The sequence below is a fragment of the Alligator mississippiensis genome, chromosome 12 (genome assembly GCF_030867095.1).
Source record: "Alligator mississippiensis isolate rAllMis1 chromosome 12, rAllMis1, whole genome shotgun sequence".
NCBI lineage: Eukaryota > Metazoa > Chordata > Crocodylia > Alligatoridae > Alligator > Alligator mississippiensis.
The window spans coordinates 41,403,121-41,430,845 of NC_081835.1; the positions used below are offsets into that span (position 1 = coordinate 41,403,121).

The following is a 27,725-nucleotide window of genomic DNA, read 5'->3' on the forward strand; positions in this document are numbered from 1 at the left end:
CCTCAGCCTGGCACCAGTGGGAGTGTGCTCAAAAAGAAGTCCCCCTCTCACTCCAAAGCACCCATCCCCAAGAAGCAGAGGCAGGCCACCCTTGACCAGTGGGGGAAAGGCAGAGACAAAGCAGGGGCATGTTCCCAAGGCAAGTGAAATCACTCAAGCATTGGGGAGATGCTTACTCTGGATGGCCAGCCCTTCTCCTTAAGCATCCAGGGTTCAGACAGCTCATGGTGCTTGTGGCCCTACCATGTCCCCACATGCACCACCTTTAGCAGGACAGTGATGACCTCCCCGTAGGGGGCATGCAGGAAGTACTTGAGGGAGGAGCTGTGGAAGGCAGGGCTGCAGGTAGCTTTGCACTTCACCTCGGACATCTGGAGCAGCCGGGGTGGAGATCATACCTACCTCTCCCTCACAGGGCACTGGTGTGATCAGTAAGGGTGTTGGTGGGCTCTCCTTTAAGCAGAGGTGATGGATGAGTCCCATACAGCAAGGGAGATCATGGTGGCCATGAACCACATGGTGCAGGGGTGGCTCATTGGGCAGGGCAAGCTCACCCGTGGATTCATGGTCACCGACAATGGGGCCAATATGGTCAAGGCAGTGCGTGATGACAACTTTGGAGCAGCTGGTGTTCCTGAAGGTGAACCTCCCACTACTGGAGTTCTCCAAGCCCCATGTGCAGACAGAGTGAGTGCCACCCTCCTCATTCCGTACCTATTTGCTTTTTAAATTTGCTTTCAGAACCATTTAATGCCCCGCTCTCAGAGCTGGAGGTGGCAGTTTCGTTTATCACCAGCCAGCAGGTAAGAACATCTCCCTGCTGAGCTCCTGTGCCAGGATGAACTTGGAGATATTGCCTGGGGCTATGGGGAAGGAGAAGGCCCCAGGGTCTGGGCATGACCTAAAACTGCACCCTGCCAGGGTAGGAAGGCCTGATGGGACTGCCGGTTGTGCGGCCACCCCAGGAAATGCCAGGACCGCGAACCTCCCTGGTGAAAGGTGGGTAGGGGGCACCTGATAACCTCCAGCCACCACATGCATGCACAGTTCTGGCTGGGGAAAGCTCAGACCTGTAAGATCTTTGAGAGGCCTGGGGCTTACTGGTTGCAGTGGAGTTGTGAGGGTGAGAACAGACAGGTGGCTCAGATCTGACCTGAGGTACCCTCGACTGGTCCATGCTGGGGCCAGGACCCAAAGGGGGGGGTCGAAGGGCCAGGGGGCCCACCGCAAGGAATGCCCAGAGCAAGAGGCTTGGAATTCCAACTGGCCTGAAGGTGGGGCCAGGACCTAAGGGGGAGCCAAGAGTCCCAGAGAGGGGACCACAGCTGGAGGGGGTGAAGGATGCCATCTGCGAGGCATGAGCCACAGAGTAGGGGAGGTACGAAGCTGCAGAATGGATGTCACCCCTAGACATCAGGGGCCTAAATGGGCAGCCTCCCACCTGGGTAACATCTGAATCAGTTTTCCATCAAGGTGTGGCAGGTGAAAGAGGGGCGGGCGGTTGGCCCAGAAACAGGTGGGTGGGCCGAGATCTAACCGGCACTGGGAAGGCTCCCTGTTACAGGCTACCATCCCTGCTGCATTCATCCCACTCTGCCTTAACACACATAAGGCAGACAAGGTTCTTTGGGTCAATCTGATATCTTTTATTAGACCAACTAAGTAGTTGGAGAAATATATCTTAGCAAGCTTTCAGGTTTAAAAACCTTTTGTCAGGCTGAGGAAGCACCTGCAGTTGGTACGTGCTCTTCCTGGATGGAATGAATAGTAAAGAAGCCAGAGGGTGGTATGCATGCAAAAAAGCCAGTCAGTGAAAATGTAAATTGAGGCATCAGTGGGTGAGAGACAGGCTGGGGGATAGGGATGTAGCAGGTAAAAGTGGAGAGATACCTGGGGAGTCAGATGTCAGGCCGGTTATAGTGTGTGATAAATCCAACGTCTATATTGAGTCCATGAGTTTTTGTATTTAGGAGGCTGATGAAATGAAGTTCATAGGCTCATCTGTGAAAAGTGTTTTGTAAATTCCCTTTGAGGATCAGGACTGAGAGATTGGAGAGAGAGTGGTTTTCTTGTGAGAAATGTGCCCCCACAGGTAATTGGGTGTTCTTGTCTTTAATAGGTTTGCGGTGTGCATGTTCATTCTGGTGTGCAGTTGTTGTTTGGTCTTTCCTATGTATTTTCCATCAGGGCATTTCGTGCACTGGATGAGATATATAATGTTTCTGGAGGTGCAGCTGTAAGATCCAGGAATGGTGATGGTTCTGTTGTGGGGTGTAGTAATTGTGGGGGTACTGGTGATATGTTGGCTGTAGAGGTGTGCGAAGTGGGCTCTATTTGATTTGGATTTGGAAGCGGGCCCTATTCAATCCCTAGCCCTGGAACAGATTGCAGGTAATGTTAGGGCCCCGAAGGGGACACTTATGTGCCTATAAACAAATGCCAGGAGCTTGGGGAACAAACAGGAGGAACTTGTCCTCCTGCTAAATACTAATAACTGTGATGTCATAGGGATAACGGAGACCTGGTGGGACTCCACCCATGACTGGGCCACAGGTATAGATGGCTATACTCTGTACAGGGGGGAACTACCCAGACATCTCATGGGAGGAGTGCTCAGCCTAATCTGAGCGGTCACAAAGATTTCTCTCATGCATGGATGACCTCTATTTGACGCAGGAAGTCTATGGGCCGACGAGAGGTAAAGCGATGCTCAACCTGGTAGTGGCAACTGGGGATGACCTAATCAGCGACCTATTGAAGGAAAGCTGGGTGACAGTGACCATGAGCTGATCACCTTCACCATCTGCCATAAAGCTGGCAAGTCAGTCAGTAATACAGAAGTCCTCGACTTCAGGAAAGCTGACTTTGACAAGCTCAGGAGGCTTGTCAGTGAGGCCCTAAAGGGCCACAACCCAAAGGGGAGGGGAGTTCAAGACGAGTGGTTGCTCCTCAAGGGAGCAATCCTGGAAGAACAAGCAAAGTCTATCCCATCTTGGAGGAAAGGCAGCAAAAGGTCACAGGAGCCCCCTTGTCTCTCCAGGGAACTAGTGGACCTCCTGCAGCTAAAAAGAAAGTTCTACAAAGGATGGAGGACTGGAACCACCACCAAGGAGGAATATTCAGCACTGGTCTGACTGCAGAGAGCAAACCAGTAAAGCTAAGGCTGCGATGGAATTCCAGCTAGCTATAAATATCAAGGACAATAAAAAGTCCTTTTTTAGATATGTAGTGAGCCGGAGGAAAAGCAAGGGCAACGCTGGACCCTTGGTAAAGCAGATGGGACAACTGTCAACTGATGCCCAAGAAAAAGCCAACTTGCTTAATGGGTACTTTGCGTCAGTTTTTCACCAGTCCCATGGGACCCCCCTGCCCACTATGGGTCAGGGAGGCCCAGGTGAGGGAAATTCCTTACCCTCCATTGAAGCTGACCTCGTGAAGGAACACCTTGACAGGCTGGATACCTTCAAGTCATCTGGCCCTGACGGTTTACACCCAAGGGTACTCAAGGAGGTAGCAAGCATCATAGCTCAGCCCCTGGCACAGATCTTTGAAAACTCATGGTGCTCTGGTAAAGTGCCCGAAGACTGGAAGAAGGCCAATGTGGTGCCTATCTTCAAGAAAGGTCGGAAAGTAGACCTGCCAAACTACAGGCCCATCAGCCTGACCTCTATCCTGGGGAAGGTCTTGGAAAAGATTATCAAAGAGGCCATTCTTAAGACTGGCTGATGGCAATATCCTGGGATGCGTTTGTTGCAGGTAGGTCTTGCTTGACCAATCTCATTTCCTTTTACGACCAGGTGACCTATCACCTGGACAAGGGGGAAGAGATTGATGTCATATATCTTGACTTTAAAAAAGCCTTTGATTTGGTATCTCATGAAAAAACTGGCTAACTGCAGCCTCAACCACACCACGATCTGCTGGCTGGGGAAGTGGCTCCACAGTAGGACCTAGAGGGTGGTGGTTGATGGAAGTCAATTGTTGTGGTGTGCTGTGACCAGTGGGGTCCCACAAGGCTCTGTCCTAGGGCCTATACTTTTTAACATCTTCATCCATGATGTAGACTTTGGTGTTAGAAGTGGGCTGGCCAAGTTCGCTGATGACACCAAACTCTGGGGTAAAGCATCCACACCTGAGCACAGGAGGGTGATCCAGGCAGATCTTGACAGGCTCATGAAATGGGCAGACAAGAACCTGATGATGTTTAACACTGAAAAATGCAAGGTTCTCCACCTTGGGAGGAAAAACCTGCATCATCCTTATAGGCTCAGCAGTGCTACGCTGGTTAGCACTACAGATGAAAGGGACTTGGGGGTCATGATTGACCACAAGATGAACAAAGCGAGCAAAACGCTGGCTTGCATCCATAGATGTTTCTCAAGCAAATCCCCAGGATGTCTTTCTCCCATTGTACTTGGCCTTGGTGAGGCCTCAGCTAGAGTATTGCGTCCAGTTTTGGGCTCCACAATTCAAGGATGTGGAGAAGCTTGAGAGAGTGCAGAGGACAGCCAAACACATGATCAGAGGTCAGGAAAACAGACCTTATGATGAGAGGCTGAGAGCCATGGGACTCTTTAGCCTAGAAAAGTGCCGGCTCAGGGGTGATCTGGTGGCCACCTATAAGTTTATAAAGGGTGTTCACCAGGATCTGGGGGAATGTTTGTTCACCAGAGCACCCCAAGGGATGACAAGATCAAACTGTCACAAACTGTGCTGAGGCTGATTCAGGATGGACATAAGGAAGAACTTCTTTACTGTCTGAGCCCACAAGGTTTGGAATAGACTGCCACCAGAGGCAGACAGAGCGTCCCACAGGAGTGCAGAGGGCCCTCCACGTGATCGGCAGTGAACCCAGAAGGGAGCGCACTGCCCCCCCCCAATTCAGTGATCAGCTCCTGGGGGACCCCAGGTGCCCCCTCTAGACCCAGGAGGCACCAGTCACTGAGCTGGAGGGATGCGGGGTGGGGAGAGGCAGCACACTCCCCAGTGGGCCTGGAAGTCAACCAGAAGTCCCTCTGATCCACTTCCTGGTCTGCTGCTGAGCATGCTGGGGAGTGCCCCCATGCTTCTGTGGGATACTACATCTGCCCCAGCATCATAGCCCTCACGAGCTGCCTGCTATCTAGAAGTATGTAGAAAAAAACATTTAAAGCTGTGTCTATGTCTGAATTGCTGATTTTTTCTGAATCTCTCCAAATCGATTCAGAGGGTTCTGATTTGATTTGGAGAGATTAAAGGGTCCTCTGATTCGATTCAGATTTGGAGATTCGGCCACTGAATGTTGGCTACCATCCCTGCTGTTTTCATCCAATCTGCAAAAAAATGACAAAGTTATACGTATTTTAATGATTCCCCAGTATAGTCTATGGCCAAATCAAAGAATCGGCGCTGAATCTTCATATCCGATTTGGCTGAATCGAATCGGGACAGTGACTCAGATCACTGAATTAAACCACTGACCCTCCGAATCAGCCAAATCCGAATCGAATACTTGCCGCTTCGCACAGGCCTAATCAGTAGCATAATGCTAGATGATCTATTTTTGCTCTAAAATCAGTCAGTTTGTGTCATATATAGAGAGGTGATTGCATGAAGTCTTACTTTTGTATATTGTGGGGGCTGTGGAGGGGTGTTGGGGGGGTATGGGTGGGTGGGTGGCATGGGATTTCTGGGGGGCTGTGGGTGTATGTGGGATGTGGCAGTATGTGTCAATGTGGGTGGGTATAGCAGGCTTGTGGGAGGTGTTTGTAGGGATGTGTGGAGTGGGAGGGTGACTGGGTGTGTGTGAGGGGGTGTGTGGGTGCATGTGTGTGATGGGATGTGTACAGCTAGTAGTGAGCGGGGCTCCCAGACCTATGGGTGTGTATGGGGGGTGCGTGTAGGGAGGAGTATGGGGGTGCAATGTTTGTGGGCATTGTGTGATTGTTCTAGACAGTGATCTCACACTCTCCCAGTGATTGTGTGTAGGGGAGAGTGTGGTTGTGGGGTTTACAGGGAAGGGTTTGTGGGTATGGTGGGGTGTGCGTGGGAGCCCCCCCACGCATGCCCCCTTGAGCTGGTCAGCACCAGGCCCCGCCCTGGAACAGCCCGGAGGCTGTGCACCCTGCAGTACACCCAGTGCCAGTAGCGTGCAGCCCCAGCACACTCTGCACCTGTTCTGGACTGACCCCGGCAGCAGTGGCTCAGCCAGAGGCATAAACAGCTCTGACCCAGACCCTTGCCTGCTCTGCGCTGCCCGCCCAGGGTGTGTCCTGCTGCCCCCTGAGCACACAGTGGGGCTGGGGGAGCTCTGTGCTAGACTGTCTTTCTAGGCAGCTGCTGGCCCCAGCCCCGTCCTGCTGTGGACTCACCTGCTCACACTGAACAGCTGCAGTAACAGCAGTGCCGGTGGGGCAGAAATGTGCTCAGCACAGGGAAAAGCAGCCCCTCCCCCTCAGCGCTGCCTGGCACTTCCAGCAGCAGCCACACAGAGCCTGTGCTGGGCTGCCTTGCACTGTCAATGCTGCCTCCGGGCTGCCCCACAGGGCAGTGGGGCAGCAGAGCAGCCACAGGGCAGCCCAGCATGGGCTCCATGTGGCTGATGCAGGAAGCACTGCGCAGCGCTAGGAGGAGGGTGCGGCCACTTTTCCCCCGCGTTGGGCACATTTCTGCCCCACTGCCGCTGCTGTTACTGCAGCTGTTCAGCGTGAACAGGTAGGTGTGGGGTGTGGAGGGGCTGCGCATGGGCCCCCACCAGTACCGCAGGGCTGGGGCCAGCAGCTGCCTAGAAAGGGAGTCCAGTGCAGAGCTCCCCCAGCCTCACTGTGTGCTCAGGGGGTGGCAAGACACACCATCGTGGGACGATGCTTGGGCCAGGCAGGACCAAGGGAGCCACTACAGGCAAGACAATGCCTTTCTCAGGCCATATTTTGCCCGTCCCTGATTTAATTGGTCCTGTTCATTTCCAGGCCTAGGATAACATCAACTGTTTATGTTGGTTTTTGCTACCTTTTAGCCAGGGACTGGGCTTGTCCTCTTTGTTGCATATTCTATTTCAGAAACATATATTGTATCTTGCCTAGATTCTCTGGTATACTGCGAAAACAACATTTATATACCACATATCAATATATATTATAAATCAATGCTGATAAATACAAGGTGCTAGATCTCAGGAAGTATAATCAAAAATACAAATAAAAAATGGGTGACACCTGGCTGGATGGCAGCACTATGGAAAAGGATCTGGGAGTCCTGGTAGATCACAGATGCAACATGAGGCTGCAGTTTGACTCAGCTGAACAAAAGGTGGATGCACTTTTGGGCTGTATCAGTAGAAGCATTAAGTGCAAGACACAGGCGCTGATTGATAGTGCCTCTCTACTTAACACTGGTTAGGCCTCATATAGAGTATAATGTGCACTTTAGAGCTTCCTTTGTAGCAGGTGGTATGGCCCTCTTCCTTAGCTCTCTCCAGCATATTTTGCCAACTTTGCAGTAGTAGGACTTTGGCTACCCTGGTCTCCCTGTTTTATCTGTGGTAAATTAGGGTGTTATGTCTCGTGTCTTTTTCAGGGTTGACTATGTAGTTTTACTAATAGGTTAGATAATGGACTTGTATAGGATGGCTTGGATAGGGATGATCCTGCCTCAGGCAGTGGGTTAGACTAGATGATCTCTGGAGGTTTCTTCCAGTCCTACTTCTCTATGCTTCTATGATATGAATCAGACATTAAAAAAAACAAGAACAATGATGGAATTAAGGAAAAAGATACTTTCCATTAATAATTACAGAGGGAGTGGCAGCAACTGCAATATAAACCATGCCTAACACACATTAGTATACAAATACTTTCAGCTGTTTTTTGAAGTGCTCCATCCTTCGTGGGGTCTGCAGCAGGATATTAAATTTCTCAGGAGGATCATCTGGGGGGGCACTGCTAGCCTCATGAAAGTGTATTTTCATTCAGCTCAGCTACAAACTGTCAGAAGTGACCATTTTTTGTCTCTGTTTTGCTCATTGGAGCTTGCTCCCAGTTTGTTGCCAAGGATCTGTCACCTTTCCAGTAGAACCACACTTGCATGCCCTACTGTGCTGAGTCTGCTTGCAGTGCAGGTGGATACCTGGATGATGACTCCTCACTTCTACTGTTTTCAGCAATGTGCCCTCTTGGCCTAGGAGACTGCAGAGGACTAGCATGCTATATTCCTTCTTTCACTGACTGTTCTTAATTATCCAATGCCTGATTTTTAAAGGTGCATATGTGCATTATTTGCAACACTACTTACTGAGCAAGTCCTCACATCCCACTGAGAGTTTATACAAGCTGGAAACAGAGCCTACTGAAGCAGACCCAGAACTCAGCAGTTTAGCCAGGCTGCCTTCCATTAGGAAGCTATGCTTTCTGTATCATGCAGCAACTCCTAGAAATGCAACCTACTGTTTCTGAGCATAGGTAGCGGCTGGTCTGCAGATGAAAGCGGTATCTTCCTGCTGCCAGCTACTGGTATTTGTTGTTAACTCATTAGCATAACTAAGGGAGGTGGGGGGCAAGCAGGGTACCTGCCCTAGGTGTCAATTTAGGGGTGCACAAAAATTGCAGCTTCCACTGCTGCTAATCTGGCCACTGCCAGCATTAGTGACACAGCCACTACCCTGTGTAGCGCTGCCACCCAGGGTGCACAACTGCCCAGCTATGCTTTTGGATTAAGTACTGGCCGTCAATGCCTGTTGTGTAGCACTTATGGTGTACGGCAGGGGCGGCCAACCTATAGCACACATGCCACAAGTGGCACAAGCAACTTCTACATGTGGCACTTGGTAGATCAGGGAGGGATCAGGTATCCTTGGGGCAGGAGGCAGAAAGCAGAGCAGCTGATCAGGCAGGAGAAGGTGGCTGGAGTGGCAGAAGGGGAGTATGTGGAGCTAACTGGTGGTACACTTACCACAAAGGTTGAACCCCAGTGCTTTAGTCTGTGACTTTGCCCCACCCCAGTTCCTTGCAGTCTCACTGAAAACTAAAGTTGGCTGATAGCTCCTCACCTTCTCAATGGCACCATCTGTCTCTTCTTTCCTTCTGTCACGTGAGTAGGGACACTTGTTAACAATGGCATACTAAGGATTTAGCATATCTTTTGTGGCTGATAAATAATGCAGAGAGATATCCTGGAGTATCCTGTATGCTCTGGGAACTGAATGCTACCTATGAACATATCTCCTCATTTAAAATATTTGAGGCTTTCTGGCAACACCTTATGCAATTTAATCTTATTTCTTCCACATTTTTATTTTTGGTGATCCTCCCACGGACCTTCTACATTTACTAGTGTAGAAGTAACCCAGTCCCTGTAGTGACTCAGCTATTAATGGCAGTTCCATGCCAGTGGTCGGTTCTTCCTGTACCTTCTCTTAACTCCAGTTAAGAGCCAGTCTGTTTATGTGGGTTCTGAAAAGTCTGCTGTCTCTTTTAGCTGAGCGTTACCTTTTTCTATGTTCTGTAAAACATTTTGAGTTGCAAACAGATGAACAGAGACTAACCAATTCATTAGACCTCTGAGTGTACAATGCACCTTTAAACGGAAGGCGCAATTATCTCCACTTTACTATTGGGGAAGCCGAGGCATGGGATGACGGAGTCCCTCTTTCACTGACCTGGTCTATCCTAAGCAATGAATAAGGCAGAAAACTTGATGAAAACAGTGAATGATCAAGAAATTAGAGACTGGGGTACAGAGCCTGACTATGAGGGGATCTAACTAAAATTCCATACACTACCCTAATTTTGGCATTTCCTGATATTTAGTGCTTGACTTGGCAACCTAAACAATGTTCTTTCAGCATATTTGCATTGTAGCGTGTAACAGGGAACCCCTACTCCTGTTCCAGGAGGGTTTGAGTGGGTAAAGCATCAGATCAGGTGGCTAATAAGGCAATTAGCTGCACCTAGTACTGGGAAAAGAGAGACAAAAGGACCAATCAGGTGGCTGGAAGTGGGCTGGATTGAGGAATATAAACCCAGTCCCTGAGCTAGAGCCCCTTAGTCTGGCCCTACACATGGCAAGGTAAGGAGCTCCTGTACAAAGAGGTGGGCTGACCAGTGCCCATACAGTGCCACAGAGGTGTGAAGAAGAAGCTAAGGGGAGCTTGTAGGCTGCAGGGAAGTATTAACCCAGGGCTGGGAGGGTTTTGTTTTACAACCATGAGGCTGGCATTTATGTTTTGGTTAGATCCACCGGTGGACCAGGAGTAGTTATAAGGGGTGATGAGGAAGCCACAGACAGGGGTGCTTGAGGGCACTCCTGTGAAATAAGCACCAGAGGTCAGGCAGAGTGGCAGAGATTACTGAGGTGGACCCCCAGGGAAGGTGACGGCTGTCCAGGCACGGCCAAACCCTGGAGCCTGAGGTCTTGAACAGCAAGCTCAGGCAAAGGGTGTGGCCAGAGAGGAAAAGGGGGCTGAGGCTGTGACAGCCATGACCCTGACAAGAAACCTACAGGGCATGTCCCATTAAAGGGGAAATAATGTGAGAAAGTAAAAGGCCCAGGTGTGGGTGGACAGATCAGCCTACCCTATGAGGTGACTACTGACACCTCTCATCATCAGTAAACAACATCAAAGGCATAGCGGGGGGTGATGGAGGTGAGGCAGGGTTGGGAAGGAACTGGCAAGTGAGACTTACCCCTGTGGGTAGTACACAGTGCCTTTGTCTTCTCACTGTTTAAAAAACTTTAGCTCGCTTCCATAACAAGCAATGTCCTGTTACATGCAGCCATAAGGATTTTCCCATTTGTGCATTAGCAGCAGCTTTAAATCCCTAGACCAGTGGGGCATCAACCTTTTAATTAAGCATACCACAAATCAGTCCCATACTTGACTGTTCTGCTTTCTGCTCCCTACACTGTTCTCCCTGCCTGATCTCCTGCTTTGCCTTGTGCTTCCTGCCCCATTTGCTGTTGTGCTGCCTGCCCGTCCTGATCTTCCACCTGTCACACATACAAGCTGTCTGTGGCACCCATGCCACAGGTTGGCCACCCCTGGCCTAAAGCACTGAACCCTGAGAAGGGATTAGAACAGTCCTAGGCACACAGCACATGGCACTATTGGACCCCAAGCCATCTCCTGCACAACTACAGTTATAGCAGAAGGCCTGTAACGCATGCAATAATGACAGAAGAAGCTCTAATGCACCTGCATGTGCTCCAAGAAAGAATTACTCTCCCACAAGTATAACAAAAGCAACAAAATATCTCTTGAAATCCCCAGGTACCTCGACATGAAGGAAAAGATTTCCAAGTATGTTTATGTGTGCCAAGGATGTCATTAACTGTTATTTGAAGCCAGCCTTTTAAAATATTCATTGCTGGAGTATTAATGGAATCACATTGCCTTAGTATGCCTTCTGAGGACATTCTCCTACCAAGAGGTTATTCAATAGCATGACAGGCCTCTGCAGAGAATTCATGGTATACGACTGAATAGTAACATTTCCTTGGATATGTGAAAATAATGTCAAGCGGTTGTCTGTCTGTCACAGTACGTTTCCTCAGCAGTATGTTCCCCATGAGAAAGATCTCCCAAAGTAGAGGGACATCTCCACAGGGCTGCAAGAAGAATGGCCAGTAACCAATATTTCATAGCACCAGTAAGAAGCTGCTCTTTGTATATAAAGGATTTGCCCAAGACTTTTCTAAACTCAGTCTACAACAGCCTTATCAAGAAACTTCCTGAAAATGCTAAAGGATGTGCTATAATAGCATATATGGGGCTGACAGGATGAGATGTTAACCTGACCAGGGGAAGCTGCTCTCTCAGCCCAAATACAGATGTGATCTAGAATGACACCATTGTCTTACATGGCATAAGGCCAAAGGTAGTTTCTATGAATCTGAGAGAGAGAAGAGCTAGCCACACACTTCTTTTGCCTCCTCTGTTAAGTCTGCCTCTGTCTATGCATGAGCTTTGGGCACATACAACTGAACTGGAGATGGGTCTGGAACAGGACGTAATGGACTTGGGTTGGGGTTGAAGTTTGAGTTTAAGGATGAATTAGGTTTTGAGTTCAGCTATGATGTTAAACCCTTGTGAACAGGACCTTATGAAATTTCAACCCCAAACAGTGGAGATCTCAGCTTATCTTATATTTTCTGAACCAATGCTGAAAAACAGGCTGCCTCTGGTCTCAGATTTAGTTCGGGACTAAAACTGTAGTAGTCAGAAGTGGGGGATTCAAATAAAAAAATTTTTGGAACCTGAAAGGGGTTCAAAGCTAATTTTCTGGTTTAGAAAGCCATTGAAAAAGAGCTGAGAGAAACCGTTTGGTCACCCTAGACTTTATACAGCCTCAGATGGCTGGTAGCCACTTCTGGGGGATTATCTCTTTCAACTCTACAGTCTTTTGTACCATATTTTTAAAATCAGAGACCCAATGGCTAGGGCCAGAAGTTACATAAACCAGCTTAAGTGATCAGAAACCAGTTTAAACCTGTGACAGAACAGAAATTCAGTGCACATAAACCACTTTCAAAATGGCTAAAACTGGTTTAAGATGAACTTGGTTGACTGTACTATCAGACTTAAACTGTTTTGACCTAAATCAGTTGTGTAACTTCTGTCTCAGACTCCCTCCTGGTTTAAGTTAACTCACAGTCCCCCAGCATGCTTTGCAGAGCTGAGCGGGGTGGGGCAGCAGGGTTGGCCCCATACCTCTCTTCCCTAGCTGGGGTGCTATCAGTGCTCTGGCTGGCTGAGAAGGGGGTAAGGGTGGGATGGGGGGGGGCCACATGGGATGTGGCCAGATGCCAGCCCCGGGTCTGAGGCTGAGAGGGGAAGGGAGAGGCTGGGATGGGCCAATGTTGTTATGGGCAGAAGCGGAGGGGAGGCAGGCAGGGGGAGCGATGCCCTTGGAGGGATCCTGGTACTGCCCCTCTCTGGGTGGGTGTCCCCAGTGGAGGGAAAGGCAGTGGCGTCAATGAAGAGAGGAGCTGGGATTCCCCTCCTCCAACCCCCTCTGCCGACTCTGCCCAAGTCACTCTTATCCACCTCCAGGGAGCCCCAGCCGCCACTGGGGAAATTGCTGGTGCTGGCCCACAGAGTTACTAGGTGCTGCAGCTGACTGATCAGAGCCTCCTCTTTTAGACCGCCTGGCAGCTGGGCTGGCCACTGAGAGCAGCAGTGAGGCTCAGCGTGGCTGGGAGAAGCAGCAGCAGGTCCCTCATAAGGAACCAGCTGGCTGGTGCAGCACCTGGGCCAGCCTGCACCTGGCCACCCAACAGCTCCGCTGCTGCGGGGCTGCCCCAGCCAAGCAATGCATCCAGGCACAGTGCCCAGAGGAGCCGTGTGGGGCCCACACGCAGCAGCACTGCAAGCAGAGGAGTGGCCTTGGCCAGGCCTTCTTGCGTGTCCTTCCTGAGCGCCCAGGGTGCGGGTTGAGCCCTTCTCACTTCCTCTGATCCCTTAAAATATTGGAGCGGGGGGGAGGGACTTGAGGGGAAGGGCTCCAACCCCTGCTTGTGGCTGCAGGAAGCCTACGGGAAAGGTAGGCACAGAGCAGGGGCTGTGCAGCACTGGGCCCTGCTTCACTTGATGTGGTGGGGGGTATGTGTGTGTAACCCTTGGCTTCATGCAGCCCCTTGTGCGTGTCCCAGCATGGAGGTGACTGTTCTAGCAAGGAAACAAACCCCAGGCCTTTCCCCCTCTTCTTTCTGCAGTAGAACAGGGTCTGAAATACTCTGTTCTTGGAGGAGCGGCGCAGGGGGTTACTCTCTGGATCAGGTCACAGAATCCTAGAGGAGTGGGGCTGGGAGGGACTTGCAGGGGTTGCATCTAGCCCAGTCCCTGTCTGAGGCACAAGTATCCCTGTCCAGACCATCCTGTACGCACCCATATTCTAAACTCTACATAAGATGACCAGCAGCCCTGACCAAGGCTCCCCTGCCTCAGCTGCTCGAGCAAGGCGGGGAAAATCCAGGTAGACCCCGGCTGGAGACCCTGAAGGCCAGGGTTGGAGTTTAAACCCTTCCCCAGTCGTACTCAGCCTGTCGGGGCCTGGCTACTTCCTCCCCCCTGCCCCCAGTCAGCTTCCTTCAGCATAGAGGCTGCTGTTGAAGGGAGGGCTCACTCTAGCACCCCCCAGCTTCTAGCCTGAGCCACTGCAGACATGTGCCTGCATTTTCGGAATCAAAACTGAACATCTATTCACTTGCAAATCTGTTCAATCTATGCAAGTTAAACTAATCTGTAAAGATTTCATCAATTCAGGCTCGGGCTTTTTGCATGTCTGTACTTAGCCAATATCAAGCTCTTAGCAACCTATTTTTCAGAAATGCTGGGCTTCCAGCTACACCCACTGAAATCTGTGCATCTGGCTCACAGTGTGCTTGATATAAGCTGCTAGCCAATTTGACTGTTTGAAAAGTGCCTCTAGTGCAATGGTTGTCAAACAGGGCAGAATGATTTTAACACAATGGATTCCTATGTGAAAACCCTGGGTTTATCATGTGAATCATGTTTGCATGCTTAATGGTGCTAACATTTTGGCTAGGGACAGGCACTACACATAAACCGGTTTAAGTAATCAAAAACTGGTTTAAACCTGTAACAGAACATAAGTTTAGTGCACATAAACCAGTTTCAAAATGGCCAAAACTGGTTTGAGATAAGCCTGGTTGAATGTAGTATCAGACTCAACTGACTGAGCTCAAACCAGTTTATGCAATGTCTGTCCCAGGCCCCTTCCTGGTTCAAGTTAAACTAGAATGCCCCAGTATCCCGCACGCTCTCTGGGCTGTGCTCTCTGCTCCAGCCCAGCATGGCTGGTCCCACCCTTCTGCTCCCTAGCCAGAGCAGGGACAGGCAAGGGGCTGGGGCCTAGCCCAATGCTGGCCCCAGGAAGGGGGCAGGAAAGAGGTTTATTCCCCCTTCCCCTTATTCCATTGTCCCACTAGGGCGGACCTGCATGTCTCCACTGGCTGCTCCAGTAGCGAGGGCATGGGCAGTAGCTCCAAGTGAACTGGCCAGGGAGGGGGTTTAAGTCCCCCTCCCAGTCCCACCTGCACGGACCTGGGCCAGAGTCTGCCTGGCACTCCCTCCTTGCTGCTGTAGTGGCGGGGCGGGGGGTGCAGTGAAACACTGCCCAGCACTGTTTCACTGCACCCCCTGCTGAGGCAGAGGGGGCAGGGAGCAGGGGTTATTCCCCCCTCTGCCCCCACTGCCTCCAGGGGACCATAGTGGGATCTGCCCACCCTGAGCGCTGCTGCCCCCACTCACTCTGTGCATGAGGCAAGCAGCGGGATAAGCCCCCTCCTGCCCCCTCCACCAGATGCCAGAGGTACGGGGGAATAACTCCCTTCTCTGCCCCTTTGCCCAAGGGGCCCTTCCGGCTGGCCTCTGGCTGGGCCCCGATCCTGCCACTGGAGTGGCGAGGGAGCAGGGCCCTGATGGGGGTGCAGCCCTTATCTTGGTGTCCGGGGAGCGCAAGCCTCTTCTGGGGCAGCTTCTTTAGGTTTTGAAAAATCTGGTGGGTATTTTCCTTCTGGTCCTTGACTTAGTGTTTCAATTGCTTGCTGTTACTCAGAAGGAACAGTTTACCAATGCAGCCCTAGTCTTTCCTCCAAAGAACGTTCTGTCAGCTGCATGCTGTTAACCCCCTCAGGTATGTAGCATTCTGTTCTCTGTCATACTCTGAATTCCTGTCATCTGCACCTTTGCCTAGAACAAGTGTACTGAAAAGAGCCTGGCATTAGAAGAGTTCACTTTAAAGATGTCCATGTTACTGGTTGGTGAGTTACTAGACGAGCAGATAAGTCACACTTGATTTCGTCACTCCCTATGGGGGTATCTGGTTTGCTTCACATTTAAAAAAGACTAGTAATATATATTTGGACAATATCTCAGCCCGTGCAAAATTTCTACCTGCACACATTAAGAGAGCAACATTAACATTTAGCATCTTGCTTAGACCTTGCCGAACTCCATAGCTAGCCTGCACCTGTCCACCCCACGCCCCTCCCCCTTGTGGTTCTACTCTGCTACCACCCCTTCAGTTTGGACTTGCCAGGAACAAACTGCTTTTTCCTCCGTCACCCACATGTAGTCCTCTTTAGCTTCCCATGGTCTCTTACACAAAAGTCCTTTGAGGACAAGAAACCGCTTTAAAAAAGCCTTTTATGACGTCATATATCTGGACTTTAAAAAAGCTTTTGATCTGGTGTCCATGATCTCCTCATGGAAAAATTGGCCAACTGCGGCCTCAGCTACATCACAGTCCGATGGCTGGGGAATTGGCTCCGAGGTCGGACCCAGATAGTGGTAGTCGATGGAACTGAATCATCATGGCTCTCCGTGACTAGTGGTGTCCCCCATGGCTCCGTCCTTGGATCTGTACTCTTTAATATCTTTATTAATGATGTGGACATTGGTGTCAGAAGTGGACTGGCCAAGTTCACTAGTGACACCAAACTTTGGGGTACAGCGTCCACACCCAAGGATAGGCTGGTGATCCAGGCTGACCTTGACAGGCTTAGAAAGTGGACGAATAAAAACCTGATGACATTCAATACAGATAAATGCAAGGTACTCCACCTTGGGGGGGCGGGGGGTGGGAAAGAGGGAGCCCTGCATCATGCTTAGAGGCTCAGCAGTGCTACGCTCGCTAGCACCATGGCCAAAAAGGGACTTGGGGGGTCATGATTGACCACACGATGAACATGAGCCAACAATGCAATGTCACAGTTGATAAAGCAAACAAAACTCTGGCTTGCATCCATAGAGGCTTCTCAAGCAAATCTCAGGATGTCATCCTCCTGCTGTACTCAGCCTTGGTGAGGCCACAGCTGGAGTACTGCATCCAATTCTGGGCTCCACAATTCAAGAAGAATGTCTCCACATTAAAGCTTGAGAGAGTCCAGAGGAGAGCCACGCACATGATCTGAGGTCAGGAGAACAGACCTTATGAAGAGAGGCTGAGAGCCATGGGACTCTTCAGCCTGGAAAAGCACAGGCTCAGGGGTGACCTGGTGGCATCCTATAAGTATATAAGGGGTGTGCATCAGGATCTGGGGGAATGCCTGTTTCCAGAGCGCCCCAAGGGATGACAAGGTCCAACAGTCACAAACTCCTCCAAGACTGTTTTAGGCTAGACATAAGGAAACACTTCTTTACTCTCCGAGTCCCCAAGGCCTGGAATAGACTCTTTCCAGAGGTGGTGCAGGCACCTACTCTGGACTCTTTTAAGAAACATTTGGAAGCATATCATGCTGGGATCCTTAGACCCTAGCTGACTTCCTGCCCTTGGGGCAGGCGGCTGGATTCAGTGATCTTCTGGGGTCCCTTCCAGTTCTAATGTCTGTGAAATCTATGAAACCAAAAGAGTAAAGGCAGTTTGCTGCAGCCCATCCTCAAGAGAACAAACTCTTAGGATCTCATTTACTCAACAAAGTGCCTCTTACGTTGCTCTGGTTGCTTATGAGGACCTTGGCTCCCATGCTATAAGCCTTTCTTTGGTTCTGCCTCTTCCTCCTCTCAGTCTCTATAGGTAAAGTAGAACTGTGCTGGAAAATCTCCTGGCTTCCTGAGGCCAGTGTTAATTCTTTCTCCGACTTTCAAGTACTTTACAGCCCAATGATACTATCTGCTATTCCCATAGCACAGGAGGGAAAGTTTTTGCCTTTCTCTGTAGCGGGGGCATGGTCCTCTTTCTTGGATTTCTTGAACATATTTTAACAAACTACTTCCTGTTCTTGCCATGGCAGGACATTAACAGTGCCATTTCCCCCCTGTTTTATCTGTAGTAAAGGTGGTTTTTGATGTTTTTGTGCATTATGCCTGGACATTGTACATGAGAGTTGTTCATGAAGCTTTTAATAATAAGTTAGACAAACACTTATCTCAGGTAGTTTAGTCAGGGATGAGCCTGCTTTGAGCAAGGAGTTGCATTAGATGGCATCCTGAGGTCCCTTCCTACTTTCCTATGATTCTAATGGGGGGGATCTTTCAGCAGTGGGAGATATGGCATCAGACTCTGCTCTCTTGCTTCCTTCAGTGAGTGCTGTTGGCCTGTTAGGTATATTTACCATTCCAAAGAATGCTGCTTATTCTGAGGTCAGGTAAGAAAAATAAGTGGCTCCTGTGGAACTGAATACAAGGCCTGGTAGTTGGGTGCAGATTCACAGGGGAAGTGGTGGTGTGCATCTTTGACTGTGTAGTGCACATACTTTGTGCTCTCTACCACCAGGAACCCTGATCTTGGCCACCTGTCTGACAGTATTAGCACCCTCATTCTGTATGACGGCATAGATCAGATCTTTTCCTTAAGACCGCTAGAGGGCAGGACAAGGACTGTAATGATGATCCCTGCTTCTTAAAAATTAGCTTTATGAGCTTGCAGAGTATTAGGCTGTGCATCAGGGAAAGGGATCTTTTCCCTCTCAGTGGGCACATCTACACGTGCATTAATGTGCATTAGTGGGCACATCTACACGTGCATTCATGTGTAGGTAATGTGCATTCAGTTATTACTTGTAATAACAAGTGCTAACTGAATGCACAGTAACCAGTGCTACTTCACAGCACCACTAGTGCATGCCTTTTTCGTGATGCTAATGAGCAGTAGACTAATTCTACTGTGTATTAGTGCAATAGCACAGCTTGTGCCGTGGCATGCTAATGCACAGTAGAATTAGTCTACTGCACATTTAGGGTCAGGTATAGATGCACTCACTATCTCCCAGCAGTGGGGTTGTTTATCCAGTATTTGATGATAAACACATTTGTGAAGTAGCAAATGTTTAATACAGAGAGAGGATAAAGAAGGAGACTGCTACAGACCACCCTAAAAGAGCACTATCAGACTGCTCTGTTGTACCAACGAATTGCAAAGTCAGAAAGGAACTGGGGCAAATGCCCCAGTGAAAGATGGTTCAGGAGGCATGAGGAGAGCAGACAAGTCTGTGAGCTTTAGTTCTTCAGGCCTGGGGCCTATGTTTGGCTCTGGTATGCAGGGCATTGCTGGATGGCATTTCTGGAGTTTTCTGACTTGTCACAAGGGAGCTCCTCAGCTATAGGGGCAACAGCAGGGTTAGGAGCCATGCATACCATGCCTGTCTTTTCCTTAACTCAACCACCAGACCACTTCAATGGCATTTTGCTTTGTGGTTCTTCTCACTTGAGACTGGGGACTTTTCCACAAGAAATAATTCCTCACAGAGTCCTGCCCCTGTAAGGGCTATGCAGCTTGTTCAGTATTCCTCCCCTAAGCAGGGCTGATGCTCACCCAATATGAAATTCCAGTGTCAGGGCACTTCCATTTTACCAGCTTGCTGTTGTTGCTTTAGGGCACACTGAAAAATGGTCTCAGTGCCCTCTCTTCTTTTGCCTGAAAATGGAGTGCTTTGGCTTCACTTTACCTGTTTTTACCCTTCCACCTCCTCTGCCTCCAAGCCCTCTGGACTGGGGGAGTGAGGATGGAAATTCCCTCTGCTTCCCACTCACCTGACAGCATAGAGCTGTGTGCAGCAACATCAAAATACTGTAAGAGTCAATGCCCTAGAAGAGTCAGTGCCTGGACTGTGTGAGCATCAGGAAAGGAGAATAACAATGAGTGAGGAGGCACTGTGGACTCCTTCAGACACTAAAGGTCCACAGGCCATATATTCAAGGCCAAGCATAAGTTTCACCTGGGCCTTGAAAGAGGAGAGAATTCCCTTCTGGGGGAAGGTTCAATATGAACAGCTCCAGGAGGTGTCCCACCGCAGTGCCTAAGGAGAAAGCACCTCCATGCCGAGCTGATAAGATGCTGTCCTTACCTGAAGGAGCTTAACCCTTCTGTGGACATAACTAATTCCTGGACAACTTCTCTGGGAGGGGGATAAACTGCCTCCTTAGTAAAACGTTAATGTTGTTACTGGGGCTCCTCAAGACACTCCTGATCATGAGGTATGTGAACAATGGAAACCCTCCTGCTCTCATACCTGAAGGCTTGCTCTTTTGTTTGCATTCAGTTGCACATCTCTACCAGACTTGCCCAGTTCTGGGCAGTGGATGAAGTCTAAGAAGACACAACATTTGTGCTGCAGCTCATGATTTGCACAAAGAGTTCTCTTACCTGGCTGCCTGGGAGTAATGGGTGCTGGTATAAGGAGAACCTGTCCTTCCCAGACTCCTCTGAGGTAGGGCTGATGGGCTTGGGGTCAGATAAGGATCTCTGCATGGTTTTGATGGGACGAGGCAGGGTCTGCTGGTGTTGGGTAGAGTCAGCTGTGAAATGCTTCTGTGGTGTCACATGGGCCTTATTAAGTCTTTCACTGGTAGTGAATGTAGACTCTAGCAGCCGGTGTGGGGACAGCGGAGAGACAGGGGAGTAGAGTACCTGGGGGGATTTGGGAGGCTGGCGGGTCATTAGCTGGGAAAGAGAATCTGTAGGCAAATGGGACTGATAGCCAATTTCCAGAGGATCAGGTTTCTTCTTCTCGAACTTGCCTAGGGCCTGTTGCCTGATAGCATGGGGGTCCAGGGGGCTTGTGCTCACCATCTGAACATTAGAGGAGTAGGGTGTGATGGTTGTAGGCACAGTAAGCTGGGGGACCACAATGCCTGGCTGAGGCTGCGCTTCTGGCTCAGTCTGGCAGGCCAGGCTCTCCCCATGCTGAGTCTTTTCTGGAGCAGAGATATACTTCACTATCTCCACTTTGGGGTCATGGGTGGTGATGTGAATGGAGGGGGACACTCTGAGCAGCTGGTCAGGCTCAGTCTGCACAGAGCAGTCGCTGATGGTCTGGATGCCTATGCTGGCTGTGCCTTTTGAGGAGGAGTCCTGCTTACTCTCGGCGCTGGAGTCTGAGTGCCGTGAGAAGCGGGATCGACGCCGGCGCACTGGTTGCTCCCATTCTGCATTGTCCTCCTCATCTGTTTGCACGCTACAATCAGTGCTGCGCCGGGTGCGGCGGCGCCGGGACAGGTAGTAACGTTCCTCGCTATCTTCCTCATCTGTCTGCACACTGCTGTCTGTGATCTTTTTCACCACGTATGACTCGTGCGGGGTTTCTTTGTCATAGGCATCCCGGAGGCGTGGCATGGAGTTCCTCTTTTTTATTCCCCGGTTGGATTCCCATTGCTCCTCTGTCTGCAGGGACATTTCTGAGGCAGAGTTAGTGAGTGGCCTCTGCAACCCAGGATAGCGAGGCTGTGCTGGCGCTTCCTGCCCTGCAGCTGGGGTAGCCATGAAGGCTTGGTTCAACGGCGGCCAGTACTGTCCATTTTGGGCCAATGTCCTTTGCATTTCCATTGCTATCTCAGTGACAGCCTGAGGAGGGATTCTCCCTGCTGGGTCACACACAGGAGGGAAAGTACTTTTTTGCCTCTTCTGCTCCTCCAGTTGTTGTTGCAGCTGCTGCTGCAGCTGTTGAATTTGCTCCAGCTGTAAGCGCTGCTGGGCCAGCTGCTCCCTCTGCAAAGCAAATTGGGCCTGTCGTTCTTCCTGCTGCTGCTGCAGAACCTGGTGCTTTATAGACTGCAGCTCCTGGATTTCTCTGTGTACCAGCATCTGCTCCTTCTCCCTGTGCCGCTGCAGCTCCACACGCTCCCTCTCCAGCTCCTCATGCAGCCTCAGCTGCCTCAGCTTCTCCAGCTCTACCCTCTCCCTCTCTATCTGGAGAATGTGCTCTTGCTGCTTGCGCTGGCGCTCCTCCTCTTTTTCCTTTTCTTCTCTCTCCAGGCTGCCTTTGCTGGAGACACTGGTCTGAGGCAGCTCTGCCTGTGGCTTTTGGGCTGGGAGCACTAGCTGCTGAGGCTGACTGATCTCTTTTGCGGTACTCTGGGCCCCAGAAGCTGTTGCAGGCCCCTCATCTCGAGTGCCAGCCCCAGCCTGCTCAGGTCTTTGAACACCCACTGCAGTGATTGCTGGTGCTTTGGCAGTGGGCACTGTGCTGATGCCACTTGCAGCAGTGCTGGCTGCAACAGTGGTGACAGGTTTTCCCAGGTACATGGGCGTTTCCATCACTGATGTTGTGGGAACAGATGGGAATCTGCAAGGAGCTGAATAGCGGTAAAGACCTGGGGTTGCAAGGGGGATCCTTGGAGTAACCAAAGGCACTCTGGTCAGGCTGGCCAGAGGGACAGCTGTGATGTTACCCGGGGTGTAAGGTCTATATATCCCTCGGAGCATGGGTCGAAGCACAGAAGCTGGCTGGGTGGTGATGGGAAGGGTTGATGCTATAGGAGTGTTTATAGTGGAATAAATCATGCCATCTGCAGCTCGCACAGTGGCTGTGGAAGGGAATATCTGTCTGACAGCTCCCAGACGGACGCCAGGGAGATTGTACTGTGCTAGATTTCCGAAGCCCTGACGTGAGTCCAGGAAATTGGTGTTGTACATCATGCTGGGTTTGATGGGAGTGATGCCCTGTGGAGCAGAGATGCTGCTAGCTCCTGTTGGCCCAGCACTGAGAGAACTGGGCCCATACTGCAAAAGATCAGGGCTGTTTGTATGTCTTCCTCCATACTGGTCCATTGAGTTAAGCGCAGCACACATTCGGCTGATTTCGCGAGCTGTAGTGGCACTGTACTGGGCCAGACTAGACTCTTGGAAATTTGCCAGGTCTCTGGGTGAGTACCGGTAGTCAGAGTAGATATTTGAGGCTGAACTGTACCTTCTCATTGGGAGTGGGTGACTTAGCAAGTCTGTAGGCTGCCGGAGGTCAGAGAAAGAGCCATACTGCAGGCCGTGGCCCAAGTAGCCCCCCTCTGTGAAGCTGATGCTGTAGGAGTCTTTCATTGTAGTCAAATCAACTGCAGATTCTCCTGCAGGGGAGTGGAAAGGCTGCTCCCCCTTAGCAGGGTAATAATTCATGCTGATTTCTGAGATGTTTGTATCTGACATAGATGAATACAGCCTCCCAAACATGCCTTGTGGGTAGAATCTGTGTTCCTCGTACAGACTTGGAGCTGGGGCTGACTGGTCTCTGAATGGGTAGGTCTCAGGCAACTCTTGTTCTTTGTTTCCATAGTATGGGGCACTAGATTTGCCAGCTGGAGCTGTGTCCCCAGCTTTCTTCTCTGGCATCTTTGGGGAAGGATTGAAAGCTCCAGTGCAACTGCTGCCAAAAGGGAATTTATACACTATATCACAGCATGCCACCTGGCTTTCGGGCTTTATCCCTGTGAGATCCAGCACATTAGCTGGTGGTTCTTCTTTGAGCACTTTTGTTACTGGGCCTGCTGCTATATCATCCATCTGTACCATCATGACTTGTGATTTTTTGCCTCCCAGGTTGATTGGAGGACCCTGGGTTTTCAGTTCCACAGGTACTCCTCTATATATGTCTGGGCTTTGATCCTGAGAGAATTGTCTGGGAATTGTACTGATGTTAACACCACCCTGTGTGCTACTGGTCTGAGTTATAAGCATATCTTTCTTCACAAAAGTTGTCATTTGGTTAGGCAAATTATATCTTGCAAATTTTGTTTGTTGTGGAGTAACAGCTTCAGGTTTTCCTTCCAGAGCAGAAATGCCAGTTTCACTCCCACTCCCCCTGAAGGAGCCAGTTTGAACTGCTTGCTCTACCTGCTTGACTTGGGTCAGGCAGACAGGACTTCCTGCACCTTGCCCATAGTCCATCCTGTTCTGAAAAGGGTCTCCATACACTGCGGGTTGTTTTGGCTGAGACACAAGCATGGAGGATGCCACAGTTATGCTGACTGTAGTGGTTGTGCCCATAATAGCATGGGGCTGTTCTTGGGCATTGAGATTTATGATTAAGGGCTGGATAGTTGTTGACTGCCGATTTGGGGTCTGTTCTAAAGCAAGGCAGTATTTTCTAGTTTCAGTAGCTAGAGAAGTGAGATCCATGCCATGGTCTGTTATGATGATTGGGGCTGATTTCAGAGCTGTTCGTAAGTCTACAGCACTACTGCTTGGTGGCTTGGGTCCAGGCTCTACCCTGGATGTTCCAGGAATTGAAGATATTCTGCACAAGGAGATATTCTCTGCAGGCAGTGTTCCCCAGCTGTACACACCAGCAGGGCTCTCTGCAGAAGTGGTAGGCACTTTCTGAACTGCACCACTGGGCACAGAGGCTCTGTCTATCATTGACGGTATCTTTGTGTAAGTGGATTGCAGCTGCTCCTGCTGAAGTTGTGCTGCATTGATTATTGTTTGACTGTAGCTATGCAATGTCTGCTGGCGACTCAGCCTGGTTGGAGATGAGGCAGGGGATGTGGAGGAGTTTATGTTTATTGGCTTTGTTTGGCTAGACGCATCTGATGCTAATGTAATGACCATAAATGGAGCTTCTTGTGACGACTGCTGCCTAGTAATGCGAGGAGAACCAGCACGATGGGGTGTCTGTGTTCCTTGGGCTACCATTGGAGAGGAGGTTGATGTACTGGTGGTAGTGGGGATATCATATGTGAGAACTGTGCTTTGTGTTTGAGTGGAAAACTCTGCAGTTGATTTTGCTCCCATCCCAGGACTAGCTGGCATCCCTCTTCTTAAAACCGAACGAGTGGGACTTTGAGTAGGAGAAGTTGGGGAAAGTGGTGGGCTGGAGCCTTTGAAGAAAGAGTACATTTTGGATGACATAGTCTTGCTATCACTCATATTCTGGAGTTTTTCTCTTGCTGGTGGCCCACTGACCTCAGTAGCACTCTTGCTTCTGGAGATATCCTCTGTCTGAGAGCTGTAACTTGCAGTACTCTTAATTTGACTGTAACTTCTAGTAGATACAGATGTTGTGTCTGAGCTACTCAAACATGGAGAGCTGTAGATTCGTGGTGCACTCACTGGGCTGGAAATGACAGTGGTGACAGTGCTGGGGCTTTTAGCATATGGATAGGCAGGTGTCATAACTCTGGAAACTGAGGTAGAAGCTGCCGATAAACTCTGAAGCTTTGTGTGATTATGCCCCTCTTTTGCAAAATGCTGAGTGACTCGAACATCAGGAATTACCCTGCCTGCACTTTCTTCAGAGGATGAAAAAGATACAGGAGCAGATAGCTGGGTGGGGCTTGTGCCTGGCGTGAGTGGAGCATTGTTTTGCTTCATCAAATCAGCATAAGCACTCTCAGCATTCAGATAGTGCTTTTCCTGATATACTTCTTTTTTCCCTTTCTTCTTTTCCTCCTGTTCTAGAGCCAGATCAAAGGAGGAGGACTGGTGCATCCTGGAAATGCTCTGCGATGTCTGCAGGATTTCCTCATACACTGCTCCAGGTTTGGAGAGGTCACTCTGGTAATCAGACTGAGAAGACTCCAAGTTTCTGGTATCATAGCTGTACTCATCTATGTAATGATATTCAAAATTATTTTGATCTTCTGTGCTGCAGTATCCTACCTGCTGGTAGGCGTCGCTATAGGAAACACTTTGTTGGGACTGCTGGACTTGCTGCTTTTGGAACATTTCTGCCTTCTTCATAATCTCTTCATATGCTTCTTCTGCACTTTTCAGAGGCTTGCTAGAGGGATAACTAGAACTACTGTCTGTTTTTTCAGTTGGGGAGTAAAGAGACATGAAAGTAGGCAAGTTGTACTCACTGCCCGACTTGTACAGCTTGGAGGCTATGATGTCAAATCCCTCAGCATCAGAGTCTACAGACGGCGAGTACTCTGAGCAGGAGGATCTGTGCAGCTCCTCCATCTCTGCTGCCTGCCGAAGCTCCTCTGTGGGAGAAGCATCCTCAATGGGAGACAGGTTACTAGGTGGTGTTTTGGATCTTTCTCTTCTCCTCTGTGCCCTCAGCTCCTCCTTGTCCCGTTTAGTTTTGCGTGCAGTGCTTCGAATACGTTGCTGCTCCACTTCGCGCATCTTCTCCTGCTCCCGCAAGAGCTCCTCTTCCTCCCGCAGCTCCTCTTCTTCTGAGGAATCCTCTATGGTTGGCAGCAAAGGCCCATGGGAGCGATGCCGTGCTTTCCGCTGCTGCTTCACTTCTTCCAGCCTCTGCCTTCGGCTGGGACTGCTGTCACTGTCCTCTTCCAGAGAAGAGATAGAAGTTGGGGAGGTACCTGATGTGTAGCTAGGTGTTGTTGCAGGCAAGGTGGAAGAATATTCTCCCCTTGACCGTTCCTCTGGGGAGCCTGTCAGGCTCTCCATTTCCAGTTCTGGCTCCCTGTCCATGCTGGTGTCCGTATCCTGGCTAATTTCCATGTCTCGATTGTAGCTCTTGGTGCTATTTAACTCAATGGTTTTGAAGCGCCGCAATCCCCCCTGGGATGCAGTCATATCATCTCCCTCTGCAGCTTCTAGTTCTTTCCTCTCCTCCTCATACAAACTGCCGGAGCTGTGAGGCAGGCGTCTCTTGGATGAGGAAGGATCTTTGCTTTTCTCTGTGTCAGGTTTGTGCCCATTTTTTGTGACACTGTATTTTACATGATCATACTCCTTTTCCTCATCTTCAAGGTTGTCCTCTTCAGCACTCATCTCCAGGATCTGTCTCCTCATGAACTCCTCGTCAGTCATCTCTGTCTCTCTGCCTTTTGGCCTGGTTGGTAGTGGGGAGAATCCTCCTTCACTGCTGTCCTCCACGTAGTCATGACGCAGCTGGCTGCCAAAGTCATCTGATGACTCCATACTCTCTCTTTGATCTCTCTGGTTTTCCCACTCTAGGGAGTCTTCATCTTCTTCCATGATATCTTCTAGCTCCTCATCTGAGTCGAAGGCTTCTGGGGTGATAGAAAGGGACCGAGGTCTCTGCCTCTGTCTTTGCTCTTCCCGTATCTCATGATACATTTTCTCTTGGTCGCTCTGGTCTTGGGAGATACCCTTTGATTCCAGCAGGGGGCGTACACTGCTCTCTAATTTTGTAAGTTCAGAGGGACTGGGAGGGCTCTGCTCTGCTAGGCCTGTTCCATTCAACCTCTCTTCTTCCTGCTGTACCAGGCCTGTTATCTCACTCTGGGAGCTGGAAATACCATCAGATGAGTAGCCAGTGTCACTCAGGCTTTGAGGGCTGCGGGACAGGTCTGAGGGATAAGGCTTGCTTGCTTCCTGTAAATAAGAAAGAACGAAAAGTTACCCATTAGGCAATGAACATAAAACAACACAATGCAACATTATTGCTCTGAAAAGATTTCGGTTCCTCAGCATTTGAGAGACTGAGAAGCTTCGGTGACTGAATGGGCAGACATGTAGTGCCACATGCACATGGAAATTCACATCTTGGAATCTGGAGGAGGATTGTAGAAAAGTTGGCAGTGCACCCACGAATGGGCCTAGCACCTGGTTCCCCCCCGGGGAGTTTTTAATCAGCTGGCAATTATGGATTTTTGATTTTTCACAAAAACCCAGAGAATATGGGTGACATCTGGAGTGAAATAGCATGAATAATTTCAGATATTTCATTAAATTACTTCAAATGGCAGACATTTTGTATACTTATAAATTAGAAAATTATACTTGAAAATAAGTTTTCTTCTAATAATTTCTCCCAGTTCTGACTCAAAGCAGATTCACAGGTGTACCAGTAAGTCAATCTCATGACAGTTGGTTGTTTTTGTCTTCATAATGCATCCTTTCAAAATAAATCTTACGAACATCCCTAACCCTGGATCCTGCAGTGTGATCCATACAATTCAGTTGAGCCTCACTGACATCTGCTTGCTGAAATAAAAGTGTGTGGTGAGAGACTGAAACCTTCGGAAACTCCAAGGAGTTGCCCCTGCAAGTTTAGATGTCTGTACTCTGTTTGCAGAACTTAAAAACTTCAGTATTTTGGTTGGCTCTGAGTTTTAAAAGGAGCCATCTGGCTTTTGGTTTGCCCAG

At 49.8% G+C, this 27,725-nt stretch overlaps 1 protein-coding gene across 1 annotated transcript in view; it reads right to left on the bottom strand.

Annotated features, from left to right (window-relative positions):
* BSN (bassoon presynaptic cytomatrix protein) overlaps positions 1 to 27,725 on the bottom strand; it is a 530,858-nt gene that overhangs the window by 29,693 nt on the left and 473,440 nt on the right. The window contains exon 5 of the mRNA XM_059716147.1: positions 20,079 to 26,951. Within this exon, the coding sequence (XP_059572130.1) occupies positions 20,079 to 26,951 (6,873 nt within the window). The remainder of the gene's footprint in view (positions 1 to 20,078; positions 26,952 to 27,725) is intronic.